The 27,282-nt window shown below is 40.2% G+C and overlaps 1 protein-coding gene across 1 annotated transcript; it reads left to right on the top strand.

Moving 5' to 3' along the window:
- Positions 1 to 4,917: 4,917 nt before the first annotated feature.
- T265_14778 (hypothetical protein) lies at positions 4,918 to 27,176 on the top strand (the record flags this gene model as incomplete). Its single annotated transcript, XM_009175175.1, has 2 exons — positions 4,918 to 5,006; positions 27,041 to 27,176. Coding segments are annotated over 2 exons (225 nt in total), but the record flags the coding sequence as incomplete, so codon positions are not given.
- Between the last annotated feature and the right edge of the window lie 106 nt (positions 27,177 to 27,282).

The following is a 27,282-nucleotide window of genomic DNA, read 5'->3' as shown; positions in this document are numbered from 1 at the left end:
AAAGTTTCCGAAACCATGAGTTTCACACGTCTAATTGGGGCCATGCATTTTCATAATTAGTTTAGTTGCTAGCATTTTCGGTTGCTTAACTACGAAATTGTGTGACAGACACCTACGTTGATCCGTGTTTCTATGAGATTTGCAAACATATTATGCGTATTACAAAAGAGTGGTGCAACAGAGAACACATAAATGCTTGAGAAAATGCAGCATACTGTTCATCTGAATGACGAACAAACTATTGTTTGTTTTGCCCTTTACTTTCGGATTCGCAGGTAAGCCAATATGCTGAAGTGCAAGACTTGCAAAGTATCTTGTAGTTGTTTTAGCAACCTTCTGTTATCCCCATCATATTCACGTTTAAACCAATGCAAGAATGCTTTTGGCACTGGTGTAGGACGATGCTTTCACGTTAGCATCGATAGACGCAAATTAATGCACAGGGGACGACAAACATCGGGACCCAAAAATTAGTGAGTCGCGTCAAATCGTAACTAGGTTAGCTGCTGACAATGGGATGCAGTCACAGAAGTTTATATTCGTTTGCTTTCTGTAACTGGTGTACAGGTGAGACGAAGTTTTAATGTGAGGCCACCAGCAAATCATGCGATCGGAGGACATGCAGCGAGTGCATAAAAATGAGGCACGGATATCAGCAAACCAAACCGACGCTTTGCGTCTGAATTATTCCGGGAGATTTCTAGACGTGGCTGCGGGTATCTTCCAACCGCATTTTCAGTAAACTATCACGAAATTTGAAATCACAACCGGATATTTGAAATGTATTCATTGTAAAACTGTTATTGACTCGAAGGTAGTGAAAACAATATTTCACTAGTTTACGAAAACGTCTATCGGCAACAGCGAAATTGATGGAAGTTTTGAGTTTTATGTACTATTTTTCGATGACATTACTAGTAGCTCATAAACAGTTATGAAAACAGATTAGAAATATTCACTCCTCATTTTGGTTGGATAACCCGGAATGGGAAAGTCAATGTATATATACACATATATTTTTGAGCCTATATAGAATATGTGTTGCCTATATAGCGGTGACAGGGTGCATTAATTAATATTCTGTGAAATGTTAATTTCGCCTCCTCAGAAGGTAATAAGTTATGTGTTAATTACCAATGTGTAATTCATAATGTCCTAATATTTTTGGGAGCGGTCATGGTCAAGGTTCATCAAGAGTTCCAACGGATCTATTCTTAAGGATTCTTGCTTCAATGCCAGGATTTTGCAACGTCCAATTGGAGTTCAAATGTCTGCGTTTTTAAATAAGCCTCTACACAACCTTTAATTGGTATTGCATTCGCTGCCGAGTGAGGTTTTCAATGACGCCTGCAAATATATATCCGCTTTGTTTTTGGTTTGTTCATTTAATCTGCCAAAGCGCTTCCACTTCATCACCAACCAGGCTAGCAGACTTATTTGAATTTCCACAACGCTTGTGTGCTTGTGAACCCTAGTTCTAATTCACACAATCCCCCGCTGTTCAAAGTGGCATTAGATTTTCATTTCTTAAATGTTCACCAAGACATCAAATGAAATTTTTCGGAAACCCATTTCCCCGAGAATCTGTAAGCATCCAAGTGCCATGCTGACTAGAATAATCGTATTTCTGGTGCATGCTTGTGTAACAGTACCATAAAGCTTCATGTTAATCTCGAGTTACCTTCCATTCTTAAAATTTTTTTTAAACAACGCAGCGCTTACGTTTACGCTGTAAACGCAAATTAATTTTCTGCACTGACTGTCCATCTAATTTGGCTTTTTTATTTTTTTGCGGATAGGAAATCGGAAAAATGTGAAATCTTAGGAGTTTATTCCTGTAATACGTCCTACTCTGCGGATGCAATCTGGTGGACAATTGTCCTACACGTGGTAATTTTCATGTATTATTATAAAACAAAAAAAAATAGAGGTGAATACCTTCTTTAAGCCGAAGCAATTTCGTAATCATCACTCATTTCTGAACGACCGAATCCCGCAACCCGTTCAAACCAATTAACGGAGCAAGCATGCTGGTCCCGGAAAAAAAAACAAATAAATTGCACATTCAAACTAACACCCAATTAGCAATCATGCAAGCACACTCTGGAGCACGCGAAATATATTACCGTGAAGTTTGAGATTTTATTGCACGATCAGTGCTTGTTCCGTAATCTGCTTATTTTCACACGCATGTCAGCCGGCGTTTGTTAGATCTGTTTGATTGCATTTACACAAGGGAGTCTGCCCCAGTTAACTGAAGAGGGTCATTGATAATGTCCAATTTCAAAAGAAGGTGTCATATTGAGTGTGGCAACGGCAGGAGGGTCAGCTTGACCACAGTCTTCACGGGGAATCTTTAGACACTGACTCAAAGGCAGCAAGCACGATTCCGGCGTCATCGGTGTCGCTTTGACCAAATCCTCACGTTTCATGTGCCAGACCGACGCACAATACTAGTATTCATGTATTTCCAATGCGCTTTTGACTCGGCCGACTAGTCTGTTCTAATTTATACGCTCGCCTACCAAGAAATGCTAAAGTAGTTTGTGAACACAATAAGCGGTTTGTATTCTCAGAGTCTCCGACGTGTGAGAAAATTCAAGGAGCTCCCTAGAAACTCTCGTACACAAAGTGATGCCAATCATGTATGCCCATCGTCCCCATCCCTGTTCAAGTTTGCGATCAGTGGAAGCATGGAACGAACGCTAGGAGGTGTCTCAAACACACGTGTTGAAATATTCTCTAACGAAAATCGTATCGGTCTGGAATACGTAGATAATATTTTCCTCATCTTTGTAGATGAGGAAAAGGTGCGAGGGCTTTTGAATGAACTGAATGCACCCCTTATGCACTTCACACCTATAAAGTGTAAGGTCATGCTGTTGGACATGCAGTCACTGAGCATGCGAACTACAAGCCACGGGGTAGCTGCGCGAGGTTGTGGAGCATTTATTTATCTTGGATGCTGTCTTCTTTGCGAGTGTAGTGTCACGAATGAGATCCATGCACAAATCTGTAAGGCTCGGGTCGCGGTTGCCAATTTGAAACACACATGGCGTCAAAGTGGTGTATCCCTGGATCGTCAGAGACCTGTATATCAAGCCGTTTTGTTGTACGGCTGTGAGATTTTTTCTTTTGGAGCAGCGGAACTGAGACGTCTCACGTTGTTTGAAAGTCATTGTCTCAAAACCACAATTCGTGTGTGTTGTTGTCGGCGTATCCGCAACTAGGCAGTTGTTAGGCGCGTATTCGGTTTTGCAATGATTCCTCGCAATAAAACATTTGTCCAGCAAAAGAAGCTGCGTTGGTTGGGACATGCGTTGCCTGTGCTGAGTTATCGTTTGCGAAGGAGAATGTAGATTTCGATGCCAAATTCAGAGTGACAGAACCAGAAAGGTGGCCAATCCTTGAGTGGGTAGATGGGTATGAAATAAAACAAGAAACGTTTGGTGCTGTTGGCTTTTCTCGCCTTTAGGACGGGGCCCGTGCGATCTTTACGGCACTGTAAGTTATGGATGCTAACTGATGGCAGTGACGATCTTGTTGTTAGTTTCTATCCGGATTACCTGAATGACTGTTTGAGATGAAGTCACCCCGGAATGATTGTAGTAAGCTAGCGCTAGGTCCCTTTTACCGTCCATGTTCATTCTTGACTTCACAAAATGGCTTGCAGTTATTTCACGAAGCTTCATGCTAGAGTCATGTGGTCAAAAATGATGCATTAGTTTCTATCGGATTACCTGAATGACTGTTTGAGATGAAGTCACCCCGGAATGATTGTAGTAAGCTAGCGCTAGGTCCCTTTTACCGTCCATGTTCATTCTTGACTTCACAAAATGGCTTGCAGTTATTTCACGAAGCTTCATGCTAGAGTCATGTGGTCAAAAATGATGCATCCGGAAAAGTCAGATGAGGTTTAATTTTCCCCGTTGATGTTTACGGCGAATAACTTATAAAGCTCTGTGGTGCCTTTCTGAGACGGAGCAAACCAAGTTATACAATGTCCACAGCTATCTGGAACAAGGGCGATTATATGCACCATAATATTAATGATGTTAGCGTACCCGATGAACTGGACGTCAGGTTGTTGAAACCTTGGAACATTGATATAGTGAATACTACTTGCTCAGCACAAAATTGCGGTTCCTAGTCACCGCGTTTCGCGATGGAAGAATAATGCCCGGGATGCTGTCAACCTGCGGAAGTACATCGCAAGCGTGTATGGTTGCAAAAAATAGACTCCCAAAAATTCCCAATGTCACCCTTTTATTACTGATTTACATAGAGCTCGGAAACCAAAAACATACTTATTAAGGGCATCCAATAAACAAGATTTGCGGAAAGGGTGTCTAGTAGATTGAGGACAATAGCATCTTGAAGATAACCATGCCAAAGTGCAGATTCACGATTCATTTTTCGTCGTATGTTTCTTAATTTGTGTGTCTTGCTTAAAATGGAGATCTTTTTTTACAGCTAGTAAAACACAGACAGCTGAGCAAATTGCTGGAAGCTTGGGGTTTGAACCATCGAAACGTCTGAATATCTTGACGAAAATCTTTTGTCTGATTTGTCAATCTGCATGGTTCCTTATTTGTGTAATTCTTCACAACGGTGCACGAACGGTGAGATTTTGGAACAAACATAGTTCACGCCATAAGAAAGCAAACTTCAGTGTAATATCTTTCATTGCACTTCGGAGCGTGTTTGCATAATCAGCGATCGGGGGTTTTCTTAAAGTGCACGTTATGTGTTTCATGTGTGGATGGGGCCCCCGTGATATGTTAAGCTAAAATTTTGGATTAGCCTGTGGTATTCGGCCTTCAGAAACTAGTGATGAGTACGCAATCGATGTTCCATACATTTTCCCAAAGAACTTCAAGGAAGCGTTTTTTTCTATGGTATTTTATGCTTTCCAGTAATCCAAGCAACTTGCCATATTCGGGACATGTGTTCAATAGTTGCAATGGAAACAGTTCAACTTATTACAATGATAAACTTCAACATAAGTAAGTATATCTTAGGAAAACACTTTTTTTCCATTTTCTGTGCGGAAAACATGAAACAAATTCATTAAGGTTCACTTAGGTAAACAGCTTAAATGTACGCGCTGTGTTGTTCAACCCAATTGTAGGCAATGAACGGATAACTCAGAATCAAATTGAAGCATCAGCAACATTACAAATAATCACGTACCAAAGATACATCAATTTACGTCAGCATGGCTCCTGGATGACTATAGCTCCTCCGAGGAACAAGTTCGCCGGAACATTTTACTTGATAAACGGACAAACGTCTGGATGTCAAATGCGTATTGAGTTTTTTAGCGGCAGAGACATTGTGCGGATTAGAGCTTGGGCCACCAAGCATAATAATATGACCGGTTGCGTACCAGAGATTCAAATACTCTCGTCAAACTAGTTCATGCGAAATGGGAGCTGTTTATCAGCTTAAAGAAAAACAAAGTTATATTGACCACCAATTTGAGGGTGTCATCTAATCTTCTATTTGGCAGAAAACAGAAATCCTATTTCAGTGATTCTGCAGCTTACGACTTGTAATTTGTACTTTATCAATACATCTCAGTAAACTGGCAAATATCTTCATATTGTGCATGTTCCTTCACATAATGGACTGTACGTATCCCACTTGTTTGTTATTATTGCCGAGGGATAAATGAGGGAATTATGATTCCCCACAAAATTGACGGGTACGCTGAATATAAGAAAAATGCTGAACCACCGTATTTTTTCTTCACTGAATACGACATTAAGTAATATCTAGCAAACCTGAAAGTAAGGCTCACGTCCACCCAAACACTCTTGGAGTGAGGATGTTGTCACGTTGAACTTGCGAAAAACAAACGCAAAGATACCTAGAATACTTCCGCAAGTAGCGGCCCATTTCGCTATGTTTGGTCACTTGGGATTTATGCTGTATCTGGACAGAAACGGAGTTATTCACGTGAATCCAGTACTTACACAATGATCGTTTGCGCAAATGATGTGCGCAATGATTCGAAAGGTAGACATTGGATTTGATCAGATGAAGTATGATGACGGAAAGACCCACAGAGTGTTAACGAAAAACCATGCGTGTAAATTTAACGGTAGTTCGTTTAGAAAAGTGGAGTGGACGTGACAAAATCGTGCCATTATGGGTACAGCATTAATTGTATTGAATTTGTCGGATAACTTGAAAAACCCTGGTCATGGTCACTCCTTTTACCATCCACATACTATCTGCGACACTGCAAGTTAACGTATCACCTATTACCTTTTCAACATACAACATAATACATCCCACCAAGCAACATTCTACTACTGTTCACTTATATTTTTGTACTCGTTGATGTAGTCCACGTGTTTTGATATGAATTAGATGACATTTCCAAGCAGGTTCAAAATTGTCCTAAAGTTTTCACTGGATTTCAACACAAAATAGAAAAAAAGACAATGTCTTCCTGGTGAGCGACAGTATTCACGCACAAACGGATAATTATACGTGACGCTTCCTGTTGCAACATCAAGCTTCAAGGTTGAATTTTTTAGTTCCCCTTTTAATAATAAAGAAAAATGTGCGAGCATAGTCGCTAATTGTAGGATATTTCTAGCCTCGTATTTTGAGATATGTTTGAAAAACTCCTACACCAATAGTCTTCTCACGATTTCTCTGATTTGATAGTGAACACCATGCTAATGAGCCATAAAACTTGAAAATGGAGCAAAGTTTTGTTTATGCAGAATACCAATAAGCTGATATTCAGTTGTGCCATAATTTATTCCACAAGATACCTGGCTAAAGATAGAAAAAAATAAGCGCTACAACAAGCTGAGGACACCATCGAAGCGGCATGTTTCGTTCCTTGGTAAACAAGACAGGAAAACTCTTGGTAATAGATCAGGTGGCTGCTGATCTGTTCGGCGAGCTTGGCAATTGATTTGCAAACCTTTCGTCACCATTCGAGGAGACATCTTCAGTGCGCTGTTGGTTGAAGATGTCTCCTCGAATGGTGACGAAACGTTTGCAAATCAATTGCCAAGCTTGGCGAACAGATCAACAGCCACCTGATAAATTACCAACCTACCAATATTCCAAAACATTACCAACAGGAAAACTCTAAAACTTTCTAACATTTTTAGCTGGAAGAAATTATAGAAACCTCAGCGGAACAACTTTATTACTAAATATGTGTAACGGTAGCAATTTTCGCCTTTAGATGCTTTAGCAACAAACAAAATACTGTGCTCCAATGTGCCCGATGAGCTACCAATTCTTCTTAACTGGCGGCAAAATTAGCGAAACAGCCATGTCATGCAAGTTTTGCTATCTGTTGCGTAAAATAATTTCCAGAATTTATGTTTGCAATGTAGTGCGTATAACCGTGTGTGGGCGAGAAAATGAGTGAATGCTTTTAACCGGTTTTCATAATTAGACATGAATTACTCTTCTAATTGGGAACAATCAAGAAAACCCAAGATTCTTCTCAGTCTTTCTGCAGACAACAAACTTTGCGGTAAACTTGGAAAATAGTTCATTACTTCCATAGCATCAAAATGTTCCACGTCAATTGAATTTAAAATGTTCTGCTGTAGTTCCAATTTTCGGAACGTTTATTTCGAAAGAACCGGCACCATGTCTGGAAAACTCTTCGAATAATTCGGAGGCAAGTCGTCTTTCAGGTTCGCTATATGCCTTGCCTGATCTTTTGCGCACCTCTGCTATGTCCTACAACCGCGGGTTTTGCTGGTGGTCTCTCATACTTCGTTTTACTTGCTAACCATTTTTCAGAAAACAAACGAATACACACTCACGTATTTCTGTCTGATTTGCGGCTCCCACCTTTTGTGGAAGAATATTTTGTTCACCCGATAACAAGCATACAAATAAGACAAATTTTACTATTTTGTATACATTACATTACGTTCATGAATGCGAATGTGAAAAAATGGTGCGACGTCAGTGCCACTGACATTGCGCCTTTACACTCGGTGTTGGTTAAAGTAACTATTATGATGATAATAAAAGTTTGTTCAAGCCAGGTCAGCATATAATGCAAACTATGCACTTAAGCAAATTGTCTCACTCAGGTACCGGGAAACGAAGAGCAGAACAAACTATAGTTTGTGCGTCATTGTTAATTCAGATGAACATTTCATCGGGTGCTTATATGTTTCCTGTGTCGCAAGGTTCTTTTGTCACAAGCATGACATGTTTGATACGCTAATTGAAGCACGGATCCCAATTATGTTTGTTAGCAAATTTGGTGGTTGCTCAATTATTCTATGATTCAATACACGTATAGCGTCGGCGTCTGCCGCATGCGTTTGGAGAAGTAGGATCATTATCAACAGATGAAATTCTTGATGATAGATTTTCCCCTCTAGGAAATACGGATGCTCAATTGTTTCTCTCTGAAACTGGTGTTCCCTGAAAGCGATTTTTAATACTTGGTGAAGAAACGTTTAGTAGACAATACGTTCCTGAAGTGTGCAACAGACCACGCATGTGAGATAAACTTTTATCACAGATTGCTTTCCTGAAACGTATTCCTCGAGAAAATTTAGTGGCTATTAGATAAAAGTGGGGTATTTGTTGAAATCTGTATAATTAAAAGGTTTCTATGGGAAAACTGAGTATTCACGTGACGATGGAGGCAAAACAAATTAGAGCTATTCATTTTCTTCTCACGTGGAGAGGTCGATCCAATTAACCAAGGATTGTAAAAGGTTTCTCGGGATTTCCGTCTGCGCCGGTGGAGTACTGTAACATTCACGCCTAGAATGTCAGATTCGTTCCGTTAAAATCCCGGTACAGGCGTTGGTTTTGCATTGGCGATGCGCTCTGATAAGAGCACAACCGCGGGAAATGCTCAGCAAACCTTGATGCTGGTTAAGCCAAATGGCTGCGTGAGGACGGGAGGAGAGTGATGTCAGCGTAGATTCGACAAAATCAAAAAAGCACTTACCAGAAATATATGCTTAAATCTGGACTACAGGAACTACCTAAAATCAAACTGACATCGATGAACTACACCCGCTCTGATACACAACCGCGGGAAATGCTCAGCAAACCTTGATGCTGGTTAAGCCAAATGGCTGCGTGAGGACGGGAGGAGAGTGATGTCAGCGTAGATTCGACAAAATCAAAAAAGCACTTACCAGAAATATATGCTTAAATCTGGACTACAGGAACTACCTAAAATCAAACTGACATCGATGAACTACACCTGCCTACCTCCAAAGCCATCCCAGGGAATTTTCGGCATTATTTTGCAGCTTTGTCAATTTTTTTTAGAAAATAAAACCTACCCATCTTCAGAGATCGCCTAAATTTCTTCAGGGGAAATCACTTGTGCAACCTATGAAGGATACGTAAAACCAGGGGTAAGCGTTCTGTTGGAGCAAGTTTCAATGAATTTTCAACAGCATGGTCACAAACACAAAACATAAATGTAAGTCATGAATGCAAAAGCGTAACAGGGTAATATGTGATAACAGGGAGGAGCGTATAATTTATAGTAATGCCACCAACATTTCCATTCAGGTGAGATGAATCCCAATGATTTTAGTAAAACCAATACAATTCGTTACGCTTGATTGGCAAATCTGCTTGATGCGTTCAATGGGGTGACGCAATTATTGCTCAAATAGGTCCACGCACAGAGCGGAAATATCAAACACAGTATTTGGTCAAAAACTTCATTCATTTATTTCCTTCGGTACTCCCAGATCTAGGGACTCAGACTATTACATTAGTGACGTCAATGGTACGTTGGTTGGAACCCAAATTATAACAAAATGGGTTACATTATTTTGAGAAAATTGGCTTTGCATCCGAATTTCAGCTTCGAGTTTTATCAAACAATATTACTACGGTACACTTAAAATTCGTTTTCCAATAGTAATTTTTTTGCTCGCAGAGTCAAAATTGTTACACTGGGTAACCCTATTAGCTATAAAGTGTTTGCTTGATTCTCGGGTGTTACGGAGGCTGCAGGAATTGATGCACACAATTAGATGTCACGTGCAGTAGGGGAGAGCTCGTAGAAGTCAATATCCCAATTCTACCGAAGTATATATACCAGAGAACCCAGATATACTGGCCCACCAAATCGCAACTCACAGATAGCAGTTCTGAAACCAGAAACACGCATAACGTACAATGCACCCTTATGTTGCATCATCCGTTCACCAAGTTGAGTAAAAATATAAGGAAATCCATGTTTGACTATTTATCAAAGTGTCTTTTCCTTTCGAAATGGCAGACAAATTGAATCCATTGCAATGGCGTGTTTGGCATTTGCTGTGTGACCATCAGAGTTGTGAGGCATCAAATAAATGGCGCGATTATACTGGCTGGTTTCTCCGTCGAGTGGTGTGGCAGTAGGTACCCGGAAGGCGCTATAGCTGGAGAGGTTGAATTTTCGACGCCAGTTCCATTCGCAGGGGACTTGGTTTTCATTCGAAATTCTAAGCTAGTGGATTACGGATCAAGTACACATATCCTTATGACAATTGTAAGCTCATCAAACTTTATTTAGAGCTTTTAATGGTGCCGTCAATTTTTTTCAAATCTGGGGCACGAAGGTAAATGTCATATACTGCCATTGTACAGGTGGCATTGCTGATGGGGAGGCATGCGAATAGTATGTTATTTCTTGTAAATTTGCTTTGCCCCTCTTGAAAGGGAGATTCATTGCGAAATTTGTGAAGTCGATTTGTAGAATATGTGTGCATTTGAGCAACAGTCAATGAATATCCAAGAAAGTTCGGGAAGACGCGTTCAAGTAAAGTTTATCTACCCTATCCAATAGTCTTCAGCTGGTCAGTTGATATTTTCTAATAAACAACTCCGCAGTAGAGGCCTTCCTCCTCTCATGAATATTTCAACACGTCATTATAACGGAGACTTACTTACTTACCCACTTTGATGAAGAAATACGGGTACAGAAAGCATTCTTCCGAATGAAAGTTGAAGCAATCAGCAAAATGGGTCGCTGCAGCTTACACTATGTTTGGGTACTTGCACTAGTAGCTACAACATTAAATTGATGGTTTAATTGTTATCCTGTCTGCTGCAAGATCATGACACGACTTACCCTCGAAATTCACAAACAAATTTGCAATCTGTCTGAAACATTTAATGAGGTGGATAGCATTATTACTAATGGGTTAAATTGATGTATTGAAACACATTCCAGAAGATCATAACAATAAAAATCAATTCGTCCTGGTCTCATTTCCCGTCACAACATGTGTGCGCATTAGTTTTTAAGCATGAAACATATCAGGAAGCTAAGGGGTCGTGAGAGGACTAACTTTAATTCCTGATGGTCGCATTGTCAGTGGCCCAGAAATTGAGCCCATCACTGAATTCCTCGTTTGGAGCCACCTGATGTTAGTCAGGAAACTCAAGTCCGTCCCACAGGAAGCTGTCATTCTGAACACCGAGGACAGCAGATTGGCACGACATCAGATTATTAAGCAATCATCGCTTTGCATAGCTGAATTTGTTCACCTTTACTGAAACATTGAGTCCTGCGATCCATACATGTATACCTTTCCGGAGAATATCAATGGGAACTGCATTTCGTAGTGGTTTTAACGAAAGACTTGGTCAAACCGAAAATTTCGAAATGATTTGCATTGCTATTGTATATTTATGTGTAAGGGAACAAAAGTGCTGTCAAATATCGTCGCCCCCGGTAAGTGAAAAAAAATGAAAAAAGGTAGTGTTTTAATGCGAAGACTTTTGCAACCAAATATTGCCAATTTTGCGACAGAATTCGTCAAACTGACAACTACATGTAATCAGCTTGGCTGCTCAGGGCAGCAAAATGCGTCCTTAAGACGTCCTTTTGGATTAACAGCAGCACGATTTGCATATTAAGTAGACCAAAACACAGCGCAACAGCTCTACCTATCACACCAACACTAGCAACCATTTTCAACAATAGCGAATTGCGATAACTGATTTGCCTATGTGTGTGCTTCATCCTGGTATACACGTTTCGTATCGTTGAAAACGGTAAGTAGGGCAATGGCAGGTTAGATAACGGCAAATGCTGCAACACCGTTTACTTACTTCATACTTTATTCCTAACCGGTCAAATTCATAGCGCACTTTTCAGGATTGGGTATTTTTCGTGTTTTGCTGCAGGCTATAAACAATAATGGGTTGACGTTCAGACAGACGGAGCATGCAATGTGTTGCACTGGCATGAAAAAACCTGTTACCATTCAAGAAATGGACACGCATATTGTCAGCGAAACTAACAGGCTGTCGAAGATTTGCATCCAGTCGTTTAATCTTTTACCAGATAATATCATTGGGACTTTTTCCGGCTGGTTCAGTAGTCCAAACGTGGAATTAGCCCGTATTCATTATGCCCAATTGCAGACAGGCCTCAATGTGCCTTGAGTAGTATCCACGATTCCTAACCTGAAAACACCAATCTTCAGATGTTGTTTCACGTGCATCTTCGTGATGTATATTGCTCACTGAAATGTTGTGTAACTATGCCTGAACGCAATATTAATATTGATTAAATGACTGAGTTCCTAGCGCGTCAGGTATTGAGAGAACATCTCTGCACACACTCCGTCCAAGGATGTAGAAACATGCTCGCCTCATATGTCAAATCCCTGGAGTTCAAATCCAGACGGCAATTAGACAACAACTGCTGATCAGCTTCACTAAGTTTAACTTTCGAGTCAAGTGCTATGCTTTGAGTGAAATTAACGAGAAAAGTATGCCAGAGCAGGAGGGGACGACTGTCAAAACGGGAGTGGTGTAAACATGGACAAATTAGCTTTCATTTTCAATTCGAATAGTCGCACTCTTAAGGCCAGTCTGCAGATTTAGTTCTTTATGCTCCTCGTTTGGTTCTTAGCAAGCAAGAAATTTGTGTGGATAATCATCAGGTGCAAGTTGCTTTATTTGGAAAAGCTTTGTGCCCACACCAACCTAGGTGTGATTCAATCTGGCGCCAAAACAAGCGAGGCAGAAGTACTGTGTAGATTGGCCTATTTCATCTGATTGCACTTTGGGATGATAACGCCCCATGGTTACCTCTAGCTCGGAGCTTCGGATATCAAGGGGATGTGTCTGTTATCACATCGGATTTATTGTAGTCAGCTAGCAATAATTCACTCTCCTGTTCCCCTCTTTTTATTATTCACAATGAGATCTTCCAACAAATTATGTTTGTACGGAAGCAATGCTTCACTATAGACGCGGATGTCAAAAGCTCGATGATGATGATGATGAACCCTTAGACTACTCGAATAATCAAAGTTTGCCGAGATTAACTGGCTTGCGCTGCCACAGGATGTTAGCTGTTTGTGACGAGTGCACGTGGTTAAAACTCGAATGCTTATTGACGATCTACCGGCCAAAATAGTGAAAATAAGAGTGTTTTGCTTGAATAAAACGGTGAGCGCGTCAAGGGTTTTGGTAAAATAATTAAGCTACATGGCTTCGAGTGACACGAAATAACTATGAACCAAAAGAGATGGCACTTGGATCCAAGGGCTTCTTTTAATTAACAGAGACATTTTATGCGTCATATGTAATATTGCATGAAATGCATGTGATATATTCTGCAAGATCTTTGCAGGATAAATTCCGTGATGATTTGTGTGTCTCCCTACCCATAATGACCACCAAACACCAGCAGTGTAGACCAGCGTTATATGCCAACTAGGATTCGACCGTCCCTGCAGAATGAGGAACGATAGGGTGAACTGCAACACGTGCACTATACAGCTATTCAGTAACGTGAATAAGTGTGAATACACTGCAAGTGAGTTTTTACAAAATCGCATGATCAAAATTTAGTAGTAACGCAGCAATCTGTGTTTGAATACTACAAAAACTTTAGTCAGGTGTCTAATATTTCAACGCATTTAGAAATTTCACCCAATGCTAGCTGTGGATAAACCGGGTTATTTAATATGGGTGATTTGAAAAACCTTCAGGCTTACCCGAAGAAAGGCAGCTCTCCCCAGCTAATTTGAAGACATCGACAAACACACTGAGTTGCTTATGATTTTGGTTTTCACTGGAGAATCAAACACGTTTCTCTGTGATGATATTAGGAAAAGGAAAGGGCTCCATAGTGTACTTTGTAGGATATTTGGGATTTTACGATATTTTTTATTGTCATAAAACACATACGTTTGCTGAAAGCTATCTGACGTGCTTCGCCCCCTTTGAGGCTAACGTGGTAAGCGCATTCTCAGAGCAGTTTCCTATAAACCAAAGTTCTCAGAGAAATTGACAGGCTTGCCAATCTTGTCTGTACCTGTTTTGTGAATCTGGGCGACATTTGGAACAGTTGTGATCTTTATGATGCAGTTGTTGGGGTCAGCGTGTATGGTGTTTTCTATGAATACAGGCTCTGTTCACTAAAGTGTGATATTGTTACCAACAACTATGCATTAAATTTTCAACATACTGCGAACCTGACTCCAGTTGTAACTCGTTGACTAATTTATATGTATAATCTTCAAGGTTCTACATTTTACATCTTGTTACTCTAGATATTCCATTTTCTACCTGAACGGTTGAAGCAGCAAGGTGCGGACCGGACGTCCCGTGGAGAGGAAGGTAAACCTATTAAAATACCTTTATTTCAGTGCGTCGTCTCATCGAAAACAAACTGGAGATGAAGAGTGCACCGAAGAAATACGGATAATAAGATCATTCTCCCCCATCGAACTTATGACAATCACCCAAGCGGGTCGCAACAACTTACCCGTGCTTTTAGGGAATTACACTAGCCGCTACAACATTACATTTCTCATTTTTATTTATTAACGCCGGTGTGTGCATTATTGTTTACACGTGACACATATCAAAATGCCAATATCACCCGAGAGGCTTAACTGCATTTGCTAATGTTCATGCTGTCATTGGCCCGGAGATTAACCTCACTTCCGGGACTCTCGGTTAATACTGCCTTCTTTATTCAAGTTGAGTCTTCAAATCCCTATTCATATGGGTTAATGGACGCTGAAGTATCCTGGGAGGCCTTGTAGCTATTAACAATAAGCTTCACACCAACTTAGATCTGCAAAGCATAATTACATCCGTGCGGAGGCATTTTGCTCTGGCTTAGAAATCAAATCCGTAAACGGAGTAGACTAGAAAACCCTTGTTACAGTATTTTTTCGGTTACAAAACATTCCTAAACTAGGTTTTATAGTCCGGTTGCGGTGCTGCTGAGAATCTTGATGCATCGTTTGCCATCTGGTTATCATCGCTTTAGAAAAAAGGCGACAGTTTTCACGTTGGTAGTCGAAAACCAAATATATCAAGTATAAGGTTATCTCCCTCTTGGTCACGCGATAGAAACTTACATTTGTTTGCTAGATCAAAAGACCACAATCCGACGAATCGTTTGGTTTGAGCGGTAACTAACCCATCTAAACACATAATACTAACAATTCCCTAGTAGCATTCTCATGGTGGAATACTTTGTTAAATGTGAATATGGAGTAAGGCACTGATGGATGTTGCAACTGTCAGCATATGGCTACAGGGGTATTGGCTCCCCCTGGAAAGNGCTCCTGCTGAAAGTGAACAGAGACCGGAGCCCGTCTTTAAGCCTACATTCTGCAGGAGACAACGCTCATTGGAATATTGCAATTTGTAACACACAGTTGCATGCTTTTGACGCTCGCAGCAAATGTACTTCGTGTAAAAACCCGTCCTGCATTCAAACAATTTACCAGTTGCTGCACGCTCGAAGAAACAATTTATCTGGGTTACAGGGTCGGAATACACGAAGGACCGGTCACTCCCCAATCGAACAAAGGTGTTTGGGGTGGATGCAGAATATAAAACTTTCAAGTGGGTGTACCTCACTGACGATTGTAGTCCGTGCAAATTAAAATGAGCGCGGGTAAATGTTTAGAGGAGGATATTGAAAAAGAGCATTCACAGCCAGATGTTTTTAAAACAATTGTAATATTACATGTATCACTTTTGTCGAAAAAGCCTGAGTTTTACCCTGGGCTACAACTATCGGGTGCTACACTCAGGTTCTGACAAAGTACATCTTAACTGACATTGTTTGTCGTGTCTTAGTGGTCACATTTTCTGGTAGACGCATGCGCTGGAACATCGAGGCAGTTATACACTTAGCAAAGAGAGTTATGAGCCAATGTGAGAATTAAGGTACATATCAATAATGCGCGATTCGTTTAAGGTAGCCAGGTATTCCACGAATGGTGTCAGTGCTATGGGATCTGTGCCCTAGCCTCTGCAGTTATCCCCAGTCATATAGGGGGGATCGAATAATTACCTAATGAGGTCGTCATTAAGTAAGCTCATGACCCCTCTCCATTAGTGGTTTGCGTTTCGCCCGACTCCAGTGTCCAGGGAACCGGACGAGGAGTCGTTGCCAGTCGAGTTAATGCTATAGGATGATCCAGCGAAAAACACTAGAACAAGTATGTCTGTCAAGGTGCAAACGTTCCTGCAGGCCAACTTAAGCCGAACGTATCAAAATCAACAAGAAAATATAGTACGTCTATTCGAATAGCACAGGGAACGGGGGCTGGATTCATACAGTCCTGAAGTTCGAGAGAATGCATTCAAAAATAATTCAAACGGTGCTCCGCGAGCACAAATTATGAAGGTGGAAGGGTAACAAAATGTTTCAAAAGACGCTAACCCCAAACTCCTCAGTCTGATCATGAAACGGCTGTCCGTAGCCGCGGGATAATAACCCAATACGATCAATTTACCTAAGGCATCCGATCGCCGCTTGGCATGTAATCATCTTTAACGTTACATTATGAGTTAGAGAGCTTTTGCTTTAAACACGTAAGATGCAGTTTATGGAACAATCGCTTTTATAGTTTCAAAATGTCTAATAGGGATTCATTGGACGGGGGTAAAATGAAGCTGCAAAACGATGTTAACAATCTGTCAAATTAGCCATCATGCATTCGGTAGTGACTGGGATTGATGTGAACGTATGTAAGCCGGGGTTAAAAATTCGGATTCCGTTGTGGCGGCAATTTTCATACATATCCCAGTGTTCTGAAAACACGCCAATAGGATTGACGTAAATATTTTTACAAATCTTGGTTTGCACGTTTATATTCTATATTTGCAAGTGCAAATTATGCCTTGCGTTATGATTCACGGGGCCGAATCTTGCGCATGAAACTAAATGGTGCTCAACTACCAGGCAAGTGTTCGCGGTTTACAAATATCATAATAAACACGGAGCCGCACCTGCACAAATTGCCACGTTCATCTGAATTATCCAGGACGAAAGTGTTCCACCAAGCCCATATTTGTAGGACTGGAACTAACATGTCAAACTCAACGAGATTAAAAATCACGCGAATATTCTCGGTTTGCTTCTGTGGTTCCCTGAAAACTCAGTTGGACGACAATAGAGTGTGATGCCAGCAACAGTTAGTGAGTTCTTGTTTTTCTAAAATACTTGCTCCCATGTAGAATTCGCTTATACATCAATGTCTGCTACATTTCAGTTGAGTTGGAGGGTTTTTATTAGTAAAATTGCCAGACCGGTTCTCCTGGTGCATAATCGATTTGATAGCAAGAAAATGCTTGCCAGCCTATCCAATAAAACCAGCATTAGTTGCGTCTTGCTAATTTTTTAATTGTTTGAAATGTGCTGCTAAACAGAAAACAGTAGCAGGCAATCTCGGACACAACATTTGCCGTATATCTTCAATAGATACTTGGACGATGATCAATTGCTTAAGCTTATTTCCGCCGTTCTTCAGGAGTTTGATTTGCCCCAATTCGGTTTGAAGCACACGTGTTTGCGATTTGTCAAGAAGCACCTTGCAGTTTGAATAGATTTTCCCACTTACTTGGTGACAACTAACAGGGCTCCCAAGACCGTTATCTCCCTTATTTGGAAGCGCGCATCTGCAATAACAGAGATTATTAGGCAGCAATGGGTTGAGCTGTTCTACAGACACTGTAGATAACGGGGTTACTAAAGCAACCTGATTTATAAAAGGAGATGAAGCTTAGTGAGTAAAGAGTTCACAGCCATACGATATTTTTTACCGGGAAAACGGAATAATTATACGTGTATCTATACATAATATACGGAACTAAGAGGTTCAAAAAAACGATACGTGTCCTTAAAATGATTGAACTTCTTCTGGCTAACGCCACGCTTTTGAATCCAGAAGTTTAGAACTCCTTAGAACATACATTTACTAGGTTCACTAACTGGAAAAAGAAGACGACGCTGACAAAATCAAATTTTGATAGGAAGCTACGTGCTGTGGAACTAAGAGTTCAAAAAAACAGATACGTGTCCTTAAAATGATTGAACTTATTCTGGCTAACGCCACGCTTTTGAATCCAGAAGTTTAGAACTCCTTAGAACATACATTTACTAGGTTCACTAACTGGAAAAAGAAGACGACGCTGACAAAATCAAATTTTGATAGGAAGCTACGTGCTGTTATGCGTTAACGTTGGTCATATTCAATTGATGAACCTCATCATATTTAGCTTGCCCCCCCTAATAAGTCCTCGATTTACACTCGGCTAATTATAATTGCAAGAACAATTCACTGGTTATTCATGACAGCACCTGTTTTCCTTAGTAAAAATCTCGACAGTAAATATCCCGTGTCTGTTGGAATTTGGGCACCTAGCCCTGCAGGCAAACCTGGTACATGTGCTCTTCCAGAGCCCGAGGTATGCGACAAATGATCCCAGCATTTTGAAGGAGATTCTCCATCTCGCGTAGAAGAAGTCGCATTGCTCACAATATGTCCTCTACGAATGCCGTATTTAAATCAGAATCTCAATCGCCCAGTCGTGCGCAATTATAACGAAAATACAAACTGTGAACCGAAAAGTTCGGCGGCGCCAAACTTGCTGCATTTGAACAATGCTAGAACTGGTAATTTAGCCCGACTGAGAGAATGCCGAAGAAGACGTTTTACCGCTGGATGCTGAACCCATCTTAAATGCAGTAAATTAGTTATCCTGTGTATTGTGCAAGCTCCAAAACGCTTGTTCCGAAGTTCGGAGCCCACAATGAAACACTCTGTCTGCCAAAGAAATCTGGGTGTCACCGCCGGCAAAATTCAAAGACCACTCAGATGGCGGTGTTTGGTCAAAGTGAAACATTCAGTGTTCGCTTCAAAGCCTATGCTCCCTTCTCCGGCACTCATGATTTTCGTCAACGATTCCCCCTAAATACGGACACCGCGTACTGACGCGTATTACGTGTGGCGCAAGCAAACCGTTCACACGGCATCACTGAATGTTTGTACGTTCGGCAAACGAAATAATAACAACCACCTAACTGCAAAATCTTGAGCGCACCCATAAATACCCGCGATTTGAATAAGCAAACCCGGAAGATGACATTTTTGACTGTTTACCCAACCTGACAATTCGGCGTTGTGAACGCACTGTGGCAGGAAAGGGACGTTTGATAAAGGATCCTACACTAAAACGAATGCATGGGGCGGAGTGGGTAAAAATTTGTCATGTGTACATTTCGAAAACTCAGGAAATTGCAACTATTTTTAGAATACAACAAACAGATTAGAACGTTGAAACATTTTCACTACAAAGCGCATGTAGTGAAGAATTATCCGATACGCTGTATTTCAGTATTTGTTTCCGCTATCACATAACTATTACGTTACGCGGTATTATCACACTCGTCAACGGTAATAATGAGGGCACTGTTGCCCAACCATATGACGTGTCGGAGTATTTACGGTTTTCTGGAGGAGAAATGTAAATTAACAGAGTATTTCGCAAGCGCGCGTACTGGGAGCACATTGCTGGTTGGATAAAATCCAATTAAGTTCGACAGCACAAAAGTCATTCATTCATACCCTCTGGGAAGAGTGCGTCACTTTTCCGTCTTACGTAAATAATGCTTACTGAAACCTACCATGCCCTGAAGTACTGACTGTTGCAGGCATCGTTGTCACAATTCCTGCATTCGTGGACGTTGGATGAGGACGCGTATTTAGGATTGCGATCAAAGAAAAAAGAAAGAACCTTGTCTCATTGGTGTCCAGGTTTTCAGGGTGAAATGTTGCGCGATTGCGTTTGATCTATTTGTGGGCCGGATCAACCTTAGCTTATTGTTATTTAATTTCGCAAATCAAATCCTGCAGTCATGCGGAAGTTCTCGGACTCCCACGGATAGAGAACGAGATTTTCGAAAAAGAAAGAAAGTCAAAGTAAAGCAGCCAAAGGATTTCTATTTTCTAAAAGTTGAACGATCCGAAAACAAGTCAACGACATCGGCGGTAAACTGGTTAGGTAGCATTGTGCAGCGCAATAGGTCCCATCCACCGTATATGTTTACCGAAAAGTGTATCCAAGATGTGATGTAACTCCAGATAACATAAACGGACAAAAAGAAAACGTCGTTCATGCCAACGAAGCAATAAACTCCAATTATGATGAGCCGAATTTGTGTGAGCGAATGGACCGTTAGCTTCCAGTGATTGTCACATACTGTCTGGGCTTCGGTAAAACTGAGCATCTAGCAAACACGCAGGCCAGCCACAAGCCATTCTCTGTTGTTTAAGATGTCATTCAGTGTAGATATGAAAATTTATATTTTATGTTGCTCCCTACATGTCACTATCTTGATTTATTTTGAAGAAGTAGTGCGAATTCATCTGAAATCACTTGATCCAAATTATACTTGAGTAGATATTGTTTGAATATGATGTAACTACGTGTCTTCAGTACTACCGCTGAGAGGTCAGCCTACGCAATGCTACTGCCATGAAGAAGAACCTCCTTTTGTGTTAAGGACCCAGGCGGTTAGCAAACGTTCAAAGCGTAACCGCGAAAAATGCTCATCATAGCAGTTTTGCTCTTTAGTAAACGATTTCCTGTTGGCCATGCGATATCCAGCTTTGCAGAAGACTTGCAGATTCAGGCTAAATTTTCCACTATACAATGTTCACTTTTAGGTTACTAGAAAATAAAAATATATATTAATTAGGACAGGAAGACAAGTAAACACGTGCCAGTGTGGACTGCCAAATTTTCCCCGACATAATTCCATGGAAATAATCGATACCGAATATATTTTCTTTAGGCCTGACGCCAGAAGCTGCGCAGGTTACTAGAAAATGAAAATATATATTAATTACGACAGGAAGACAAGTAAACACGTGCAGGTGTGGACTGCCACATTTTCTCCAGCATAATTCCATGGAACTAATCGATACTGAATATTTTTTCTTTAGGCCTGACGCCAGAAGCTGCGTCGCGAGTGGATTGTCAAGTGTACCTGGGGCTGCTTTCAACTGATTAGCTAACGTTAGTTGCTCAATAAAATGCACTATGAGTCATCGAGTGTCTGACTAGGGGTGAGGTGATTTTACTTATCGAATAGTCTTGACATCACAGATTTCTGTTGTGTTTAGTGCTTGGGAAAATTCAAACCAATATTGCGCCACATTGGAAACAATGGAAGTTGGAAGTAAAAAATCTCAAAAGCGTAATAAACTGGTTACAAAAAAGCACAGCTGAAACATTTTGGAGCAAAACGCGTCGCATTGAGTTACGTATAGCTAAAGTTTATAACAATAATATTAATAATAATGCTTGTTCAGGGGAAGAGCACCTCATCCTTCCAAAGCAAAAAAATGCTTGCTGGTAATCAACCAATAATCTGAGAGGATGCTCCATGTGGTAATTTTTTATAAACAAGTTTCATTAATTTAGAGCAGTGCATAATTTTCATCCCCTAATATATTGTATAAAAATTGTAAAAAGCTTTACCTGTCATTATACAGGCATTAACTTGCGTACAATAAATTGAGCATAAAAGTGAACAATAAATAAATGGATGTGAAATTTTTATTTGCTGTTGGGGGATATTTAAGTGGAGGATTTTATCGAATTGCTTTTCTCAGCTTAGGGCAGCGTTCCTATTTGTTTATGACATTGAGATTTGAGCCTGAATATTCAACATATTACAACAAGTAAGCACACGTACCCACTATTTTTGTGCCAAGCAAGCATTTTATAGAAAATATTGTACACATTAAGAGAGCGTAATTTGGTCTGTATATCGGAAATGACAGGGGAAAGCTTGCAAAATGCCGTTAGAATAAGGTTTCAAAATATGTGGCTGAGTGGGTTTTAGGAATCTAGTATGTAGGTTATTGAGTTAAATAACTCCTTGCGCCTATTAAACCCTGCTGCAATTCTCCATGCAAATGCGTATCCTTGATTCAAAAGTGCGCGGTGAAACTTTGTCTTCGATGGAAATGTTTAATTTCTACACCTTGAAAGATATTTATTTACACCTCCGACATTAAAAAAATATTAGATCGATTGAATTATTGATTACAAAATAGCATGGGTGTTTTCTGCTGCTTATTTTTTGTTTATTTGATCCTAATGCAGGGCTGAATATATAAACGAGTTCAGCAACATTTTGTTTCTTGCACAGAATTTCAAAGTAAAAACACAACGCAGTTAAGTGGTATGACTAATGATTTGGATTAAATTGCGGAGCCTTTAGTTTGCATACCCCAAGTTAATTCCTGAGGTTAAATTTATTATTTACACGGGACAATCATAACGTCAACTACGTTAATAACCGACTGGAGAATTGTCTTTCGTATTATTTATCTCGTGTTTAAACATTTCAACATTTCACGAGTACATTCAGATTACAAACCCTCTGCTTAACAAACAGGTTTGCATCCAACCGCAGAGTGCGCACAAATATTTCATGCAGTTTAGAGGGATTTTACTGCAGGTTTATGTATCTAAATTGGTGTTTACTTGATGAAAAATAATTATTGACCTGATTCCAGACACGCTCGTGCTTTGTGCTTTAGTGTTCAGGAAATGCATCAACATATTTAGGGACCAACTTAAAAGTAGTATTTATTTAAATAAAGCATATCTTAAATGGTTCAGCTAGTTTGCATTTTGGCTTCAGTGTTGATTTGGAATTTCAACTATTGCTAGCACTTAAGTCTTGTTGCTACGGAAAATACCACAGCTACCGGCGCAAGCTATTATGCATCTTTTCGAATCGTTTCCGATTGTAAGAGGTTCTTTGAAAGTAGCAGTATCTTCTCTCAAGTTAATTGTGCTGTTTTCCGCACTGATATTTTCAGCAATTTAATGTCCGGTTGAACAGGCAAGCATCGAGATTATAGCGCCTTCAAAGCGTTTGTATTGAGTACTAGTAAATGATAATTATAATAATAATAAGTAGGTACAAAACTTTCGTTTTCGATTTATATGACTTCAAAATCCCGAAAGCAAAAATGGGACTAGATACGAGATATGACAAAACTTCAGATCTGCTTTATTCCATGTTATGTTCATGAGGAAAAACTAATATTTCTGGCTAGATTGCCCCGGTTAAAACCGGTTCACGTTTTGCGTTACAATTCGAACAATTTGTTTTATGCATGATTTAACAGACAAGATATACTCACGGCCTTTTTGTTTTTTGAACAGTTGTTTGCAAAAAGAAGCTTTACAAGATGCCATATCATTGAATGATGCCGTGTTGAGGTATATTCCTTAATGATTTATCCTTCTTAAGTTAGATTTCAGGTATTGGTTATAAAAACGATAAAGATAAATATGTATGCCTCCAATTGTCTGTTAACTTAGAGTCAGGCAAGAACATAATGGCACGGTCAGGATAACACAATATAAATACATGAAATCGTGTCGGCTCCAAAAATAAGGTGGATTATCTGATACAGGTAGCAAAGTGCAACGACCCAAATTAGTGAACATTTCAAAGGGATTCGGGACTGAGTACGATTTTTTGGTCAGCGTAAGCATATGAAATTGAAGAAAAATTACCGATTTAGTTTGGAAACAGAGCAACTATGGAGAAAATGGAGCATCCTGCCAAACATTTTTGAAAATTATGAACCAGAACAACTATCTGGAAGAGAGTAGTAGATCACCACACGGAATTAAAGTTTCCTATAATTTCGTATGAAACATTTGTGTAACTGCGTGGCTCAAGCAGTATAATCCACTGCCAACGTCACAAAAATCTCATGCTAGCCTGAAGAAGTAGACGATTTAGCGATATTCGCATTGAGAACACTGATGCCTACAGCGATATTACAGATATCCTGGTGTCGTCATTCAAGGGAGATTGGCTTTAAAACGTGCTTCGTGGTGTTCTTTGGTGCTAACGCACATTTTGCGAGGCGCGGAACGGGGAATGCAACCAAAATATCTCAATCCAAGAGCAGAGCTGGGTAAATTATTGCGAAATGATACAGGTGCCACTGAAAATAGTCTCTTAGTTTGTTCTTATTTGCAGGTAGGATTTGGGATGTACAAGAAGAGGCAGTTGACCATTAGCGAATTTGCCATCTGACTTGATATGACAGTGCCCTGCCATCCGCGCAGTAGTATGCTTTCATTTCTGTACAACTCAAAATATTTCACGTGGGTCATTCTGCTTCGACGCGGCATTTTGTCCGCGAGTCCCGAAATAGCTGGTAATACTCACTAGATACCACACAAATATACTATTCTGTAATAACACGAATCGGAGCAAATTAAACTTTGCTTTATTTGACGCCCGAAATGTTGGCCGTTTTCCATTTAGTGTTAATCTGCGAGTTAGAAAAGCGCCTCAGATAAGCAAGACTGGTATTATTTCAAAATAATATCAGGCTGATAAATTCTAATTATGGTATCATTGTCACTCACCATTTTCTGAAACAAATTGGTCAGTGATTCGGAGAATGCCAGGGAGGAGTGTGATTGCATAATCAAGCATCTGGAGCAAATAAAGAAATCTGCAATCTGAATCCTCATCGGAGACTCTGCAATTGTCCCCTTTGTAGATAAAAGAATGGATATGGCGTGATTCTTCTGGCAAGATACTTGAAAATAATGCAGAGTTGCGCTGGTGTTTGTGGCATTCTTTTGCGATAACCGTTTGCGATTTTTTACATCAGTTGTCCTCCAAAAAGTTCAAAATTTACCTCCTTTGTACACATCGTATCAGTGCGTTTTGAAGGAATACGGTGAGGCAGTTAACATTCTTAACACCACTGATGGGAATTTTCCCATCCATTTTTAAAAAGTTTAACGTGGGAAAATAAGCGAATGATAAAATAATGGCGACTCTATTCAGTATGAGCCAATGGAATGGCGAACCTTATGCATGAGAATTTATTGGGCTGCCAGATTACAAGTAATGGTTACCCTTTCGTACGTTTTGCACAGTTATGAAACTTATCACCAGCGTCTATGATTATTAATATACGAAATAACAAGTACTTGCCGCATGAATTTAAACTACTTTTCAAAACAAGGAATGCAGTAGCTTGCACTGCGCTTATGCGTTGTCGTTTACTACGATAATTAGCGTTACTATTTGCTTCTTTCTGGTTTCTTTTCAAAAACATATTGTACAATTCTTTTGAACTTCTAAACACCGTCTACGTCCCCCAACCATTCTACACCCAGGAGACAAGTATTTACTAGTCAAAAACAATAGACATCACCTAGCTGCACGCAGCAAATAAACCTGAACTGATTTACCCGGCAACCAACAGAAACATGGAGACAAATCCTGAAAGAAACTCACTTCTTTGAAAGCACAATTGCACTTAGGTCGACAGAAGCAGACCTTTGAGGAAGCTTGTTCTGTCATATTTTCAATGCTTATTTATTCCGAGGGTAGCAAAGGCCATATTCCAATGCTCCTGTGTACACTGCAGTTATTCGGCAAATTATATATATTGTGATCTGGTGATGATTAAGCGTTATCATTTTTGTTTACAGTAGCTGACCATCCAACCAACGAACGAACTTTTGTGCCAATTAAATAGGCAAATCCACCTTAGACGTATCCGCTCATTCTACGCCGGACTAATGAATAACTCGCTTGATTCGGACATTTGAAATCTGCCTGTACAAGCGGTCTCTTGATATCGTAATATATATGAGTTGCCTTCATACAATTAACTGCCACATAATTGGTAGTGTTCCTTCCTCTGAATGCGGAATCCCCATGGAATCGTCATTAAAGACAGATGTACTTGGGTGAGAATGTATTCAAATTGTCGACTTTAGCGTTATCTTAGTTTTCGTCACCAATATTTACTGTAGTTGCCCTGAGACTTGCAGTGTTAAACGCTCATTTTAGTAGACAGTCATACGGGAAGAAACCCAACAGTGTTGCCACATATGATGCAACATCGTAAAGAGCGAGGGATATAAAATTTTCTGTGTGCACAACAGCGATACAATTTCGTTATTGTAGCGAAGTAACAATCTATTGCTATGGGAACAAAATGAAAAACGGGTGAACTTGAAGAAAAGTTGCCCTTTTAATCGAAACGGATGGTTGCCCAATTATAATGATTGTTACCAAACAACTTCATCGGCACATGTTTGAATTAGATATCATTTTACGTTCGTTTTGTACCTTTATATTCACAGAAAACCACTACTTACGGCCTTTTAGGCATGCTAATACTTGTGCAATGTGAATAACAAAACACAGATTATTATGTTCCGCACATACCCTTTGCATTTAACTACTGACTTTATATGCAAGACATCTTAAGAAACAACAATGCATCACCAAACCTTTATTTTTCTTCCAGATTTAAAAACAACACCCAAACCCTTGTATAAACAACCTTCAATATTATCGGCGAAAATTAATCTGAACTCCGTTCTCCCACTTCCAGTGTAACAGTGAAACTACTGATGGGGAGGCATGCGAGTAGAATTTGTTGTTCTTGAAATTTCTCTTTGCGTCTCTTGAAAAGTGGCAATCTATTGCGAAAATAGTGGAGTCGCTTTGTAACATTTGCTTGGATTTGAGCAACGAATGATTCGGGTCAATAAATATCCAGGTAAGTTCAAGAAAACGCGTTTAAGGAAAGATGGACGTCCAGTTTTTTAAATAAGATGCAAACGAGCGTTTAGTTTCCCTGTCCAATAGTCTGTAAGCGGTCAGTTGTCATTTCCTAATGAACAACTCCGCAGCGAAGGCGTTCTTATTTTTATTTAGGGCCGTCACCAGGATAAAAATGAAGATCCCATCGCCGCAACCCTTTAAGGTTGGGGACGTTCGGAACTTTTCGAAGGACGCTGAGGAAGTTGCGGAGACTGCCGAACTGGATACAGATGGGGTATTTTGGCGGCGCTGAAGACCCTCCTCAAAGGGCTATGCAAAGTCGGCCCTGGATGCGGCCAGAAGAGCCCCTCGGAAGATGGACTGAGGCGCCGCGAAGGAAGTGCATGCAGCGGAGT

Source organism: Opisthorchis viverrini (assembly GCF_000715545.1).
Source record: "Opisthorchis viverrini unplaced genomic scaffold opera_v5_262, whole genome shotgun sequence".
In the NCBI taxonomy this organism is placed as follows: Eukaryota; Metazoa; Platyhelminthes; class Trematoda; order Opisthorchiida; family Opisthorchiidae; genus Opisthorchis; species Opisthorchis viverrini.
The sequence above is the reverse complement of the archived record's forward strand: the minus strand, read 5'-3'. Positions and strand labels throughout refer to the sequence as shown.